This window comes from Erithacus rubecula, assembly GCF_903797595.1.
Source record: "Erithacus rubecula genome assembly, chromosome: 9".
NCBI lineage: Eukaryota > Metazoa > Chordata > Aves > Passeriformes > Muscicapidae > Erithacus > Erithacus rubecula.
Window position 1 is genome coordinate 32,746,765 of NC_136660.1, and position 16,438 is coordinate 32,763,202.

At 41.8% G+C, this 16,438-nt stretch overlaps 1 protein-coding gene across 2 annotated transcripts in view; it reads left to right on the forward strand.

The window, feature by feature from the left end:
* The window catches only part of DOCK1 (dedicator of cytokinesis 1), a 245,380-nt gene that overhangs the window by 133,639 nt on the left and 95,303 nt on the right, over positions 1-16,438 (forward strand). For both annotated transcript variants that reach the window (XM_079312227.1, XM_079312226.1), the window contains exon 29: positions 779-873. In XM_079312227.1, coding sequence (XP_079168353.1) covers positions 779-873 — 95 coding nt within the window. The remainder of the gene's footprint in view (positions 1-778; positions 874-16,438) is intronic.

Below are 16,438 nucleotides of genomic sequence, written 5' to 3' on the forward strand. Positions count from 1 at the left end.
ATTTACATTGTAAAGTACACAAAGTTTCTGGTCCAAAGAATTGTTTGTTTCTAGCTGTGGGGGAATAAATTGGTTTATGCTGTTAAATTAACTTGTTCTTGGGCAGGTTTTCACTTGCAGAAGCAATTCCTGCTGCTCCCTTTAGGGAGGGTCCTTCTCAATTTTGAGATATCCAAACCATTTTTGTCCTCTGCCCCAGCTGGGGGTGATGATTTGAGCTGAAACATGTTTTTATTTTAATACATAAATAATCTTCATTTCTGGAGAATACCCACGAGGGGAGGGATTATTCATCACCTGACTCCAGGGAGTATTTTAGTGCAATCATAAGAGTTAAATAAATATTCAGCTTTGTTTTTTCCCTCTTTCCATGAACCAATGTGTTTTTATCAACTTCCCAAGAGTGTGTCATGATAGCTGTGTCACAATACATGAAGGAACTGGGAGATTTTGTCTATAGTATGGAAAAAAATAATATTTTTTCCAGCAGAAACTCCTTTTGGATAACTGGTGAACCAATGCTTGGCCTTGATGAATCCCATGGGTTGCTTAAATGTGGGATTACTGTTGTTACAATTTCTGAAATGGAATTATTGTAGGATTTATGGGCATCATGTATAAATATGCTTGAGTAGGATTTAGATATGTTTTTTATGAAAAATAGCTTTTTGAGGAAGCAGAACACAAAGACCAATGTGCAGTTCAATCATTAATAAGTGCCACCATCCCTTGGAGCTTTTTTGGTCCAATTTTCTCCAACTGTTATCTCTCCTTGTAGGATTTCCTGATGGAAACATTCATCATGTTCAAGAACCTGATTGGGAAGAACGTGTATCCCTTTGACTGGGTGATCATGAACATGATGCAGAACAAGTGAGTACAGGGGGAAACACTCCAGCACAACAGGGTTGCTTGGGGACAACAGCCCTGCCCTGCCTTCTCCTTCTCAAGCAAAGAATTCCTGCAAAATTGGCTCTGGAACAGAATTAGGGGCCTGGTTTAGGGTGCTTGGAGTCCACCAAAAATCAAGTGTGACAACCTGGATTTTGGAGCCAGCTGCAGGTGCAGTAAAATTCCATCCCATCATAATTGAGTTTGTTCTTTGGAGGATGAATTGCATGTTGTGCACATGGCCTCACATCAGGTGGTGTTGTATGGAGTTGTATGTCCAGGAATGATTTCATTGGTGTTACAAGAAAGAATTAAAAAAGCTTTTAAATCCAAATTCCATCACCCCAGTAATGTAGAGAGAGGCTGAAAATGTTCCTAATGCTCATTTTTTTTTCCTCAGTAATTGCAGTTCTGTCATTATTTAGCATTCCTTTGTGCAGTGTTTTATGCTGGTGACATTTTATTAAGTGTGTCAAATGCTTTTATGTGTACTGAGATGAAAGTATAAGGGAAAAACATTATATTTACCAGTTGCCTGGAGAAATCTCTTCTGTATTTACTGGAAGCTACCATGGCTGTAAAGTTGTCAGTGTTTCCTTATATAAAATCCTGAACCACAGCTCCTGCTCTCCTTATAAAAATGCACCATAACTTTAATCTTGGCTTCTGAAGTCTCCTTAACTCCCTAATAAAATCCATTTTGAATAAATAGGAGTCAGGAGATTGAGCCATCCTTGGGTTTCTCCTGCTGGTTTGGAAAGCTTGGGAAGGTGTTTGAAATGAGGAGCCCTTGGAGAGCTGATGAGGAGCAACTGAAGCCCTTTGGGTTTATTTATTTATTTTTTTATTATTTTTATTAATTTTGAAAGTGGTTTTGCTTTAGCATCTCTGAGTGCTTTGGGAGCTGTGGGACAGTGAAGGTGTCCCTGCCATGGCAGGGATGGCACTGGGTGGCATTTAAGGTCCTTTCCAACCCAAACCAGTCTGGAATTGTGTTCTCTCCATATTATTCCAGGTGACCTCTCAGTGTTCATTGGGTGGGGATTTCACCTTGGTTTTATTTGTCCCTGTGAAATTCTGGCCACACACATGAAAGAGCAAAGGTACAAAAAGAACTTTTTCCTGCCAAGGTTTTTTTTTTTTCCTTAAAGCACAAAGGGATCCTTACCCAGACAGCTCCTCATGGAAAATTTGGTGCAATGCAAAGCACAATGGAATTTTTATCCTTAAAAATAGTCTTGTCTTTATCCCATGCTGAACATAAAGTCCTGAGGAAGCAGAAATGGGATGTGTTGATGATCTTTGATTCTTCCTGACTCCCCTCAGTGCCTGTACAATATCTCAGTAGTAGTTAAAGTTAAAAACAAAAATATTTTCCAGTTTTTTGGTGTAGATGAGTATTTTCAGATTCCTAAGGGGGGTTGTTCATCCCTAATTCCCTCATTCTTTCATTCCCATTGCACCAGCTCCTCTGGAAATTCTTCTCAATTGATTTCCATGCTTTTCATTTTTCCTGTTGGAGTTTCCAAACCCAGAAAACTGCATTGTAAAATACCTTGTTTTGTCCATCTGCTCCATTTATTTCCACCCTTGTAAAGTTTTATTGAAGAAAACCAGATGAAATTTAAGAACAAATTCTGTCTTTTAAAGCTGTGGCATCCCCTCCATAGAAATAACTCCAAACATGCAATTTTGTGTCATTTTTGAAAGCACCTCCTTGGGCAGTTTCTGTGCCATGAGCCAAATCAAGAGAACTAAATTTTAGATGCATCCACAATTTCATTTATTTCCTGTGTGGAATATATCTAGTAGTGTGGAACAATGGGAAAAAGAATAAAAATACCTGGAAAATTGAGCTCAAATTCCTCATTTAGACCAATCCTTTAGGAGCTTTTTCCTAAAGCTCCTCTCCATGCATTTCTTTGCTTCCAGGTTAAAATAGTTTGGATTAAGCAGTGGATTCAAATATTCTGGATGAGATAAAGTTGCAGGCATGGGAGAAGAAGGAAAATAGAGAAGTGCATGTGAACAACTGGATTGCAGGGAATATTTACAAATATAAGTTTAGTTCAAATACAGTATAATATTTTTATGAACTTCTCTAGTGGGATAAATACATAGAAATATATGTATATTATATATAAAAATTCTGCACAGTCAGTAATAGTGACAGAAATTACTCTAAAAACTTTGCCTGCCTGTTTTTGGTCCAGTGCATGAAAACATCAAGGTCTTCTCCCTTTCCTGCCTCCCAGGGTCCCATCCCAAGTTCAGGGTCCCATCCCAAGTTCCAACACCACAGGGAGTCACACTGTGTTCCCACCTTTCATGCCAAAATGAGCACAAGAAATCTTCATATCTAACAAAATAATTCTTTTTTTTTTTTGTATAATACTTTATTTACTGATTTGTCTAATGTAGCAAACTTTTCATTTTAGCAATGCAATTTGTTGATTCAGAGCCCAAGGTTTTGGTGTCACCAGTTTGATGGGATTGCCAGCAGTGTGTTCAAGTGGCATTGGGCTGCAGGTGTCTGATCAGCATTTTGGGGGTAAAAAATTGCATTTTGGGGATAAAAGAAGAGAATACTCAAAATGATGCAGTGGCTTTTTCTTTCACTTCCAAAGTTTGGTCCAGATCAGCCTGTGGCTTACAGGAAACAATATCCAAGGAAAGGAGATGGAAAAAAAAACCACTGAGGATAACAGAGGTGGATAAGGAACCAATAAATAAACTTTTGAAACAGCTCCTTGTAAGGAGGAGCTGGAAATATCTTTTAATTCCTTTTAGGATACTTGTGCACCTTGAAATTGCAGCTCAGCTGCTGTAAGGTTTGTGTGTGCCCTCATTTTCAGGAGGAGTTATTCCTGTTCAAGGCATCATTTCTGTATTTAATAGCTTTAAGCAATCAGGGAGTTTCCCTGAGTTTCTGGGTAGGCCTGGGAAGTGCTTTGGAGGCAGATTCTTCATTCCAGGCATCTCCAGGAAAACACAGCCAGGGAGCTGGAGCTGTAAAAGCAGCTCCATAAAAAGGCAGGGATTTTGTCTTGTTTCCATTTCCACCATCCAAACCATGTTCTGAAATGTTCTGGAAATTGTTTTTAACTTCTGTCAGAAGCTGACAAGCTAAACTTGGGTTCCTCCTAAACACATAACTCAGAACATGAAAGCAATTCCTCCCTACGGTTCTGTAAATGAAAATAATTTAGTCTTTGGTCTTACTTTTGGCATTTGAGACAATTCAGTTCCTTTGGTAAGACCTTATGATATATTAATTTGTAGCTGCTACTTTCATCTGCAGCTGTGCTAGTGGAAGCTGAGTTGCCTATGAAAAAGGAATTGGATGTTTGCTGTTCTATTTTTTGTTTCTAATATCCACATTTACATAAAATACCTGTTTGTTTTGCCTTTTGATGTCAGAGAGAGCAGGATGAGATGCTCTCAGTGAAAATGAGGTTTCTTGTCTCTATTTTTTTTTTTTTTTCTCCCAGAGGAAACAGAGCTGGCCTGGTAGGGAATGTGGAAGGTGTTACCTGTTGTGTCAGGGAGGGTTAGGTTGAAGATTCTTCCCAAAGGATGGTTGGGTATGGAGAAGCTCCCCAGGGAATTGTCACAGCCTCAAACTCTGCTCAGCAGCAACAGAAATATTCCTTTATGATGCCCCCTGTTCCCAGCACAAATCCAAACCACCACCCCACACCTTCCATGAAGAAAATGCCCTCAAGCCCACCCAAACCCACCCCACCAGCCCAGAATCTCAATGAATTTTTTTGTGTTAAAATCCAAAAAAATCCTTGCAAAGAGCAGGACAAAAGGATGGGGGAGACACTCCAGATAAACACATCCTGAAATGTTTATTTTTGGAGCTTGCAGGGAAATGTAGGCAGTTCTGCTGCCTGGTTGTCATAGCAGTACCTGTCAGATCCTTGCTGTGCTCTCAGAATTCCCTCCAGTGATGTTTGTGACCATCCATCAGCAGTGGGCAAACCCTGACGTGCTGCAATAACTTCTGCAGAACTGGGAACCTTCCAAAGCTGCCTCTGAGTTTATCCAGCCTGACAAGTCACCCAAAGCCAAACTGAAATTGGGGTCTAGTGTATGGAAATTTGGCTTAATTGCAATGTCCTGCTGAGTTCAAGGCAGGCTTATGGCAACAAAAGCAGGGTGGTTTTAATAAATGTATGAAAATAGGCTCTTTGCACTTACATAATTGACCAGTCAAGTTGCATCCATCACATGAGTGCAAGTGCAAAAGCTCTTATTTAAAATCCTCCTGCTGTATGAGGGGTAGTTTTCATAACAGGGGAAAAAGAGGCCAAGAAGGATGGCAAAGATTCTGTATGGAAAACTACAGGGAAAGCACCCCATAATTGCACATCCTATCAGGTGTTATTAAATCTATGGGATTGGGGTGCAAGGAGCAGAAAAAAAGCTTTAAAATCATCATTTCATTTCCCAAATCCCTTTGTGGGATCAAGCCTCTGTTAATTCCATGTTCAAAGACATTATTTGTGGCCTTAAATTGCTCCAGGGGAGGTTTAGATTGGAGATTAGGGAAAATTCTTTCATGGGAAGAGTTTTCAAGCAGTGGTGGAGTCCCCATCCTTGGAAGTGTTCAAAAAACATCTGGAACAAGGTGGGTTGAACTCAATGACCTTAGAAATTATTTCCAACCTTAACCATTCCATTTTATGATTAGTGGATGTTACTTGCAAACCCAAATTTAGAACTGGGGCCCTGACCACTTAAATATTTCCTCCATATGTGTTTTAGGGGAGTAGGGTAACTGGTTTGCATCTCCAAACTGGAATTGGGATGAAGGAAGTGTTTGAAATGCAATTATGTTTTAGGAGGCCAAGGGATGCATTGTTTCAAGAAGAGTTTGAACAGTACAAAAAGCTCAGATTAGAAGGAATTGCTGCTACTTTTCCTGACTATTAATGCATTTCCTACAGGACTCTGTGCTTACTTAGGAAGTTTAAGAGTCCAGACATGCAGCTTGAACAATCCAATAATGTAATTCAGGGCTGGAATGCAATGAGACTCCAAATGGGAGCAATTTTGTTTTTCTTTAGTGCTGAATATTTCTCTGTATAAAAAAAAACCTCCCACTATTTCTCTTGTATAGACTGAGGATAACAATTTTCAAAGCTTGTAACTTCCTTAGGAACCAGTTCTCAAAATTAACTCATGTGCCCCAAAGTTTGCTCTTCATCTGGGAATAAAAGACAGGAATGCACATTGATAAATCATCTAAAATTTCTGTACATGCAGGGATTTTTTTTTTTGCTGTCCATAAAACCCTGTTGCATAATGTACTGACCTTTTCAGGAAAGACCTTGCAGGATTTTTGCTTTAGCATTGTACCTGTCAAATTAACTGCACCTGGGAGGAAAATGAATATACTTGACTGTGTTTGAAATAACAGGGTCTTTTCTGAGATTCCTTGTTCTTCAGCAGGTGCTTTTTTCCCTTGATGGTTTCCAGCCCATAGCAGGTGGTTTTCTCCCAGCCTTTGGAGTCAGAAATGTCCCTGGCATTGGTGGAATATTGATAATTCTGTGGTTGTGAGAACTGCTGGGCAGCTGGGGCAGCCCACTGGATTTCATGATCTGGTTTTCTCCTTAATTTCTGTACTCTGTGATCACATAGGATGGAGAAGTCATGGAAGGAGGGCAGGGTCAGTGGGATTTTGGGAAGAAATGCTTCCTTGTGAGGGTGCTGAAGGGCTGGGATGGAATTGCCAGATTTGCTGTGGTTGCCCCTGGGTCCCTGGCAGGACCAAAGCCAGACTGGACACTGGGGCTGGAGCACTGGGACAGTGAAGGTGTCCCTGCCATGGTGGGGTGGGGTTGGGATGGGATTTAAGGTCTTTCCAACCCAAACCACTCTGGGATTCTGAGGAGCACCTGGTGGAGCTGCCAATGTTGGGATATGGGTGTGAGATATCCCAGCCCTCCCAAATGCACCTGCTGCTTTTTGAGAACTCCTGCCATTAATCCCTCCTGGCATCTAGAGATGGAATAATGATTTCCAGAACTAAAATAATTACCTTGCTGATCATAATTATATCATCTTAATTATGGTTTTCATGTGTTTGGAGCTGTGTTGGGTTTTTGGGAAGATTTCCTGCAGCCAGGTGGGCTTGGGCTGGTGACCATGTCCAGCATCTGCTGTGATGCTGCTTGTTCTGGATTTTATTCTTGTGCTTCCCTTGACAAAGGCATTTTCCTGTCCCTAAAGGTGGGTGGGGTTTGGTGTCCTGCCAGGAATTGAGTTCTTGGAGCCACAACAGCTCTGTAAAACCAGGAGAAGGCTGTTGCAGCTCCTCTTCATCCTAAAGCACAACTTGCTTTTAATTTTACTTCTAAAATATCACTGTGGAGCATTAGCTCCACCTTTATTGCTCAGCAACAACCCTGTGACACTTCAGCTTGGATTTGCCCCAAGAAAATTCCAGTGAGTTGGAAGCAAAGGATTGTGTGTTAGGGAACAGCTTTCCTAGGAAGAAACACAGAGGGATAAAATCCCAACTGCTGCTGTTCTTGAGTTCAAGGGGAAAAAGGTGAAAGAAGGGGTTTATAGAGATTTTTTTTTTCATCTTCTGTTAAGAAGTTTTTGCTATTTTTGGCACCTTGCAAAGTTTTAGGTAGCAAGGCAGAACTGAGATTTAGATCTGGAAAATCCTTGAGCATAAACTCCTTGGAGTGGGGGCAAATTGAATCCTTTCAAAACCTTTTGAATGCTCCTGGGGGAACTTCAGGGAACCTGTGGGTTTATCAGAGAATTTTTCAGGTTGGGGAAGAGCTCTGAGATCAGAGTCCAACATCAGCCCAGCAGCAGCACCTCATCCTCAAGGGCCTCACCCACACATTTGTTGAACATTTCCAGAAATGGGATCTCCACCACTGCCCTACTGGACAACCCTTAACATTGAGAAATTTTCTCTCCAATCCAACCAAACCTCCCCTGGCACAGCTTGAGGCTGTTTCCTCTCATCCTGTCACTGTTATTTAGAATAATCTTTAATCCAGATGACATCCCATGTTGTGCTGGGGGTTTTCCAAGGAGGGATTTCCCAGGGAATCACAGGTAGGAGTGGCTGCTCCTCCCAGACCCCAGTTTGCTCTGCTGGTTTTCTTCCAGGTTTATTTTACCTGCTCTAAAGTCACAAGCAGGTGACAGGCACCTCCCAGTCTGTCATTTCCCAGACTGGCTCAGAAATGGGATATTTTAAAGAAAAATAGGAGCTGCACACAGCTGAGTGAAAGCAGCAGCATGGCTCAACTGCTACACTGAGAAAAAGCAAGAGGATGTTGAAAATGGCTTTTTATTCCTCACTCTTTGGAACCATCAGCCACAGGATGCTCTGGGTGTCTGGTTTCCTTTGTTTTTAACAAGATCCTTGGAAAGCCAACTCATATTTTTTGGCTACTTGCCCTCTTTTTTTTTTTCCCCAACTTGCATCTTGACAGTGTTGAGAACTGCTGGGTTTACCACAGTGTTTGGAAAGAAAGCTGTAAGAGGTGATTAGCCTGTGTGCCATGGTAATTCTCTGCTAAGAGCTAATTGAGACCTGCACAAGCCTTGCCAAAGTAATTTCAAATGGAACACAATGATTCCAATATTATTTTCCCTTCTGGAATCTAAACCTGGGTTGACATGATGATTCTTTGGGATTACTGTGCTCAGAAGCCTTTTAGCAGCCAATATCTTTATCAGTTTGGGTTTAATGATATTTTTTTATCAAATTAAGCAAGAAGAATTCAATCTATTGTGCAGTAAATGATGGATAATAATGTTGTTACATATTTTTGGTTTTTGTTTTGTGCTCTAATTACTTCAGCAGTGGAAACCCTTGGCAGATTACATTTCCTCAGACAGATCCCTTAGTGCAAGGCTTCCTTTAATTTAAAGTTTTCTTACAATTTCCTAATTACAACTGAAAAGACCCTTAACTGTCATTGTAAATTTTACATTTTATTTTGTGATCTTAATGTTCTTTTCTCCAGTGCTGCCTGAACCCACTCCAGAGGCCCTGGTGTGTAGCTACTCAAAGTTTAGCTCTCTCTAAGATGAGCTCATGAACATTTGAATCCACATTATTGTACCAGTGTGGGTGTTTGGGATGAAGCTGCATCCAAGTATTTGCTTTCTCATTTCATGGAGCTTTGGGGGACTTTTTCAGCTTTATTCTGCTTTTTCTGGCTCCTCACAGTCAGTTTTGATGCCTGCAGCACCAAAATTCTTTGGGACCACCTAGAGGAGTTTTGCTCTGTGGGTTTCCACAGGAAAAACAATCCCTGGGGCATGTGCCCAAAACCAAGGCTGAGAAAATGATGGTGAGAATCTAAAGCATCCTGGTGGCACTTGGGGACATGGGTCAGTGGTGCAATACCAGGTTGGACTTGATGATTCTCAACCTAAAAATAATCCCATGACTCTGTGTGGATGGGAAAAACATTCCACCTTAGCACCCAACCCCACCTGGATGTGGTGTTCCAGTTATTAATTAGAATTCTGGTGTCCTGGCTGCTCATTTTGGGCACACTGAACCCCCCAGGAAGTCACAGCCCCAGAGATGAACATTCTGGGATGTTTTTAGCACAGGATGTAAGGCATGAACACCACGTGGCAACACTTGGTGCTTATAAAAGCAGCAGCATGAAGGAGGTAATTAAATAAAGCTGGAGGTGTTAAATCCCAAAGCAGGGCTCCATTTTTACCAAGTGTTGTTTATTTTTAACAGGAAAGGTGTAGCAACTTTCACTTCAAATTATTATTTTTCTACATCAGCATAATTTCAATTAGTACCACTGCCCATTTAAAAATATGCAGGGAGTGAAATTGGGTTTATTCATCTTCTCCAATAATCTAAAAAAACCCAATATTTCAGTCTTGAAAAGTAACATAAAAATGGTTGTTTGGGTATTATTTTCAGGCTTAAATGCATTTTTGGCTGTTAGTCTGGAATTCAGATTTCTGTAGTGAGCTTTGCACTGAAGTTCTGTGGGGTTGACCAGCAATGAGTGACTTCAGGATTTTCAGCACTAAGAGCTAAACAAAGATATTGTACATAGTATAAAACAGTACTTTGCTCTTAATTTATTATTTTTTAAATGATTCACAAGAATAGTGTCCAACCCAGTTATTAACTTAGTACAGTTTGGGTAAAATAGGTCTAAAATCTGCTTGTTTTTACCTTTGCCAACACATTCCTTTTCTGAATTTTCATCTTTTTCAATGACTGACAGTGGTGCAGCATTTTGGCTTCTCAGAGCAGCAGCCTGGATGCTTCAAAAGCCAGCAAGGCCTTTTCTGGGGTTATTAAATTTTAGGATCAGAAATATTTCATGAACATATTCTAGAAAACAAGCTTTTAGAGTTGGGAGTATGAGAAAGCACAACCACTCTAGGAAGAACTAGAGGGTTTTTTTAAAAAGAAGAAGGTAATTATTCATGCTCTGACATAACAGATGGGTGATTGTAGGGCAGGAAGAGTTTAAAGCATATTTAGAGAGAAAAGAGGTGTCAGATCATTGGCTATCACCAGTTTGAAGGTTTATATCACTGAATATAAGCACTGAAAATCATCTTCTCTCCCTCTCTCAATGCACTGCAGGCAGAGCTTGAGCTCAGCCTTTCCTGATGGATGTTTCTCCTTTTCCATCAGAAGTGTTAGAGGAAAGCAAGCACTTGCAGGTAGTAAAGCAGAGATATTTCTAGATCTTGGGTTGAACAGGCTGAACTGAGAAGGTAAATTCATGATTTTTTAGCATTAACTAAAATGAGAGAATCTTTAGGATACAGGTGATGGATAACTGGTGTTAGAAAATATCCATCCTGAGGCAGAAACTCTGCAAATCCTGCTCCTTGAGTGGCTGAACTTTAAACTTCAACATGTTTTTCATTTGGGATGTTCAAAGCAATAACATGAAAGATATTAAAAGCAAACCTTTTGCTTCTTTAAATCCCTTGTATATAAACATTCACCAAATGCTTGTTGAGCTGCAAAGGGAATTTTCTGTCAGTGTGTTCAGGGATCTGTTTGGATTTGCTCTGCCTGGGACAGGAGCTTTGCTCTCTGAGCTTTTTCAGATATTTTTTTGCCCTGGATGTGTGGGAAGGGCTTTCCCCTTCACCTTCCATCTCTCCCTGAGCCTTTGCTGATCCTGCTCTGACCTTCCCCTCCCCTGCCTGACTTCCCTGAGGCTGGGGAGAGCACCCACTGCCCTTTGTGGGAGTTGTTTGCTGCTTGCCAGCAACTCCAGGAAAAAGAAAAAATAATAATGTCTGGCTGCTGCAGAAGGTGTGAAAACTCTCATTTCTCAGGTCACTGTGGTTATCAGGGACATGAAAAGTTCCTCTCTCTCTGCAAGTGGCTTCAGAGAGAGAGAAGGAGCTGAAATGGAGCTCCTGATCCCATCTCTGCTCCAGTTCCTTTGGAGCTGCTGGGGACAGAGCCACCTCTCCATGCCCACAGCACTCCTGTGCTACAGCATCACCCCTGGCTCTGTTTGTGGGATGGATGGATGGATGGATGGATGGATGGATGGATGGATGGATGGATGGATGGATGGATGGATGGATGGATGGATGGATGGACTGCACAGGAAGCAATGAAATCTTATACAGTTGTACCCCCCCACCCACCCCTTGTTTCTAATTTAATTTATTTTTGCTCATGTTCCATGTGGAAATATATTTTGATTCCTGACAGTCAGAGGAACAGTGATTCTGTGGTTAAAAAAACACTTTTATGACACTACACATTTCTTAATGCTGGAATTTTCCTTCTGAGGGCTCAGGCACTCCCTGGGTTTGTTCTGTTAAAATATATTTACTTTGTATGATTTGCCTGTAGCTGGCACAGTCACATCTGCACTATGTGTAACAGAAGTACTCAAAGTAAAAAAAAGACACAGGAGAAGATAATTGATGCTTTTCTGACAGTTCCCTGATAAAGATATCCAAACAGAAACACTTCTGGGATGAATTTCAGTTGCATGTTCTCCTCAGTGAGTTTTAAAGGAGGTGTGGTACTACCATGGCTTTGTGAGGATTCACTCTCCTTCCCACACTTGTCTCATGTTCTTCCTTCTGGACTGTTTTGCATCTTCTCATGCAGAAACCACTTTTCATTTATAAAAATGGAAGTGAAATTGCCAACTGTCAAAGCCAAACATGTTTTCTGTAAGTGCTTCTTGAGCACTGACTAACTTTTTATTTGTCAGACAGTTTTTGACAACGTGCTCCTTCCACAACCACTTCACTTGTGTTTCTTTGAGGAAAACAAGGAAAAGTTTTCTTAAGGAAAAATATTTCCATTCTTGATATATGAGTCACAGTTATTACCTGGTGTTTGGTGTCTTTCCTGGTTTGGTGCAGCCTCAAGCACTTTTTACTTAGAGATGTGCATCCAGCACTTGTCAGTGTTTGTATCCCTACAAATAGTATTTCTTAGCCAGAGTTTTCTGTTCTATTTAACCTGTAATTTTCATTGTTATTGACAGTATTTGAGGATTTTAGGTTCTTGAAGAATTATTCTTCATCTTTTCAAGTTTGTCCAAAGCCTCTTTTTCCCTCACCATGTTCTGACACTGCTGAGGGAGCAGTGGGAGCCCCTTGAGGGATGTGCTCTCAGCCCTTCTGGAATGTCTCTTGACCAATGGATATGGAAAAACATATCATGGAATTACAGGATCCCATGCTGGGGATCAGGGCTCATCTGGTGCTGTGATTCTTGGGAAAAGCTGAGGAAAACTGGTTTTCCTTGGAGAGCACATTCTCAGCTCTGCTGTGATTGTCTCTTGGTGAGAGGATTGTCATTCTGCTGGAATCATGGAACTACAGGATGGTTTGGGCTGGAAGTGACATGAAAGCTCATCCCACTCAATTCCTGCCCAAAATCCCACCCATCCCTGCCCTCTGGCAGTTTGCACCCATTCCTCCTTGTCCTGTCACTCCAGTTCCTGGTGAATTGTCCCTCTCAGTTTCCCTGGAGCCCTTTTAGGTCCTGGAAGGTTCTGTGAGGTCTCTCACCACCTTTTCTTGTGCAGGCTGACCCATTCCAACCCTCCCATCCTGGCTCCACAGTGGAGATGCTCCATACCCTGTATCAACTCTGTGCCCTCCTTATGTTCAGGGCACCAGACCTGCCTGCACTACTCCATTGCTTCATTTCATTTCATTTTCCTGCTTTAATTCACTATTTTCTGATCTAGCCTAATGAGAAAAAATCCACCATTGTAGTAAACCCTTGCCTCTTGATTGCAGAGGGTGAAAATCTCAGGGTTAACAAACAGAAATCCCAAACAAGGATTAGATGGAAAACACAGGGGAGTTTTGAGATGGACACCAACCAGTCAGGGGTGAGGCAAGGTTTGAAATTCTCTGTATTTCTCTTTAAAAGGCCCTTGCACTCTTTGCTGTGTGTTCTGGGTGATCTGCAGCCTCACCCAGGGCTTGTCAAACACCTCTGGAAGGAGGCAGTTGGCTTAATTAAAGCAGATCAATGTTTTTGCAGCTTCCTATATTTTAGTTTCTGCCAAGACAACTGACAACAAGAAATGAGGAATTTATGGAGGAATCATGAAAAATTTATGCTGGTATGTGGGATTTATTCATTCAGCATAAAAAGTGTGTTTTAAATTCTGACATCAGAGCTGCTAATAGGAAATTTGGAAATAAACTAAAACTGTTGATTGTTTAGTATGAATATGCAGATTCCACTCTGGATTTCCATCCTGTGCTGTATTTCACAGAACCCTGGAATGGTTTGGATAGGGAGGGACATAAAGATAATCCCATTCCACCCCCTGCCATGGCAGGGACACCTCCCACTGTCCCAGTGCTCCAAGTCCCAATGTCCAGCCTGGCCTTGGGCACTCCAGGGATTCAGGGGAACCTACAGCAAATCTGGGCACCTGTGCCAGGGCTCACCACCCTCCCAGGGAACAATCTCTCCCCAAAATCCCACAGAAATCTGTTTTCCTTCTGCTTAATGCCATTTTCCCTTCTTCCATCAATGTTGTAGTTGTAGAACTGAGTTTATTTCACTGTTAGTCAGGATTTCAAACTTATTATTTGCATTGGTCAAAACTCATGGTTTTAGTCCATGTTTTCTTAGAAGAAAACTGGAGTATTGCCAATGACAAATGTACATCAAATCCTTCAATATTAAATCTTTAAAAAAGCCCCAAACCTCAACTCAGCACTCATGTGCATTTCTGGGGGTGGGGGGGGTGGGGGGGTGGGGGAAGGTTTAAATATTTATTTTTAAGCTTTGCTGAGCACTTTCTGGATATTATCTTCCCAAAGCAGAACTTGGTGTGTGGATGGACGAGTCCACAGGGACAAGAACAGCATTTTCCTCAGTCTCATTTCAGCTCTACTGTTGCATTAATTTCCTTTATAACTTCTGACATCTGTGGCATGAATTGCTAATTTGTTTGGTCTGAAAGTTGGTGGGAAATAACAACTCTACTGAAGCCAGAGTGCAAAGCCACTGTTGCATTCAGCATTTTTTGTCGTGGTTCTCCTGATGTGACCAACTCCTCCATTTTGTGCTTAACCTGGATTTGATTGAAATTTGTAAACTTTGCCTGTACATGGAGTTTTGTATCAGAGCTTGCTGTTCTCTCTGCTGTAAAATATCTAATCCCTTCTGCTTACATGTTTCTGTTAGAGCTGTTGCCTTGTTCTGACATGGAAATCCTCCCTGTACGAGTGTGATGGATGGAACACAGCACTTGCCTTGATGGAACATGGGCAGGGGATTGTTAGAGCTGATAAATGGAGTTTTAACACACCCTGGAGTGGGTTTTGGGCAGAGATGTGGGTGTGGGATGAGCTCCAAGACTCTCTGATCATGGGAATTAATCTGCAGATCTGGGGAAACTCAGCTCAGTCTGTCAGGGATGCCTCACAGCCAGCACGTGGGATGAGATAACGATGCACCACAATTAACCTGAGATGGGCAGCTTGAGATGAGACAAGCTTTACTGGCACTGGAGGTTTTACAAAGTTTTTTAACTCATTCAGTTGAAAATCTGCAAGGGCTGGGCTGTGTTTTGTGGATATGTCAAATAGCAAATAAATGCAGTTAAAGCTTGGTGGGTGCCAAGGGCAGGTTCCTGTGCTGCAGGAGATTTGCTGGGTTGAGGAACAGGACAGGATAGGGGGAATGGCCTTAAACTGTAGAAAGGCAGGATGAGGTGGGACATTGGGAAGGATTTTTTCTCTTGGAGGGTGGGCAGGTCATGGCAGAGCAGCTGTGGCTGCCCCTGGATCCCTGGCAGTGCCCAAAGCCAGGCTGGACACTGGGCTTGGAGCACTGGGACAGTGGGTGCAAGGAGATGGGCTCAGTGTAAATACTTCTCTTTTTTTTTTTGTAATGAGATTTTGGTGATTTATACTGATGTGAAAGAAATCTAGTAGCACAAAGTTCTGCTGAAAAAGTTTAAAACGAAAAAAGAAGTAACAACTTGTAAAACTTGCTCATCCCTGCAAGAATTTATGTCTGCACATACCTGAGCCAGTGATCAGGAACTTTGCTTGAAGACTGGCAAGGAATGCAATAGAAAAGCAGGAAAAATCAGGGAAGCAGATTCTGCCATGCAAATTCACTGGGTTAAGAAGGATGTGATTTGTGAAGGTTTTAAATTTGAACCCCCTGATTTTATTTTATTTAATTTTTTTTAGTTCCTCGGTCCGTTTTGGAGGCTGAATTATAGGAAGGATAAGGAAGGGACAGATTTAATGTCAGAATTCAGGTATTTCAAGGCACAAACCTGGAGAATTTATACTCCAGGTGTCAGGAGAGATGCCAGCAGTAAAGCCAAGAAAGCAGGCAATGTTTGAAATGAGCTGCAGCTCATTTTGGGGTGTGCTGCAGGCTCTGAGAGACACAGGCTTCCAAAAAAAATGGGCGTAAATTGTCCAGACAGATGTTGCCTTTGGGCCCAGGGGCTGCTGCAAGGGGATGTGCTGGGGCAGATGTTGAAAAAAGGGTTTGAGGGCTCTCCCAGGAGATCAGAGGGTTTTTTTTTAACCAGAGATGGGGTCAGTGCCCATCCTGGAACACAGGATGGGAGGGTGGGAGATCCTTCTGCATGCAGGTGATGTGAAAACAATCACCAGGATGACATTTCCTGATATTTTTGAGGCTTAGAGAAGAATTTATTGGTCCTTAAAACTCCTGACAGGAGGGTGCAGCCAGAGTGGGGACAGGGACAGGACAGGAAGAAATGGCCTCAAACTGCTCCAGAGGAGGCTCAGGTTGGATATTTGGGAAATTTTCTTTACAGAAAGGGCTCTCAAAGGTTGGAATGAGGTGTTGAGGGGTTTCACAGCCCTGTGGATGAGCCTGCTTGGGCTCGATGGTTTCAGAGGCTTTTTCCAACCATCATGATGATCCCATGATTCAGGGATTAGTCAGGCTGCAGTTCTGATTCTTTCAATTTGCATTTCAATTTGAATTCAGTCTTTGAACTGAATCTGAGGCTGTGACAGAGAGCTGGGAGTGAACTTGGTGTAAACTCCAACC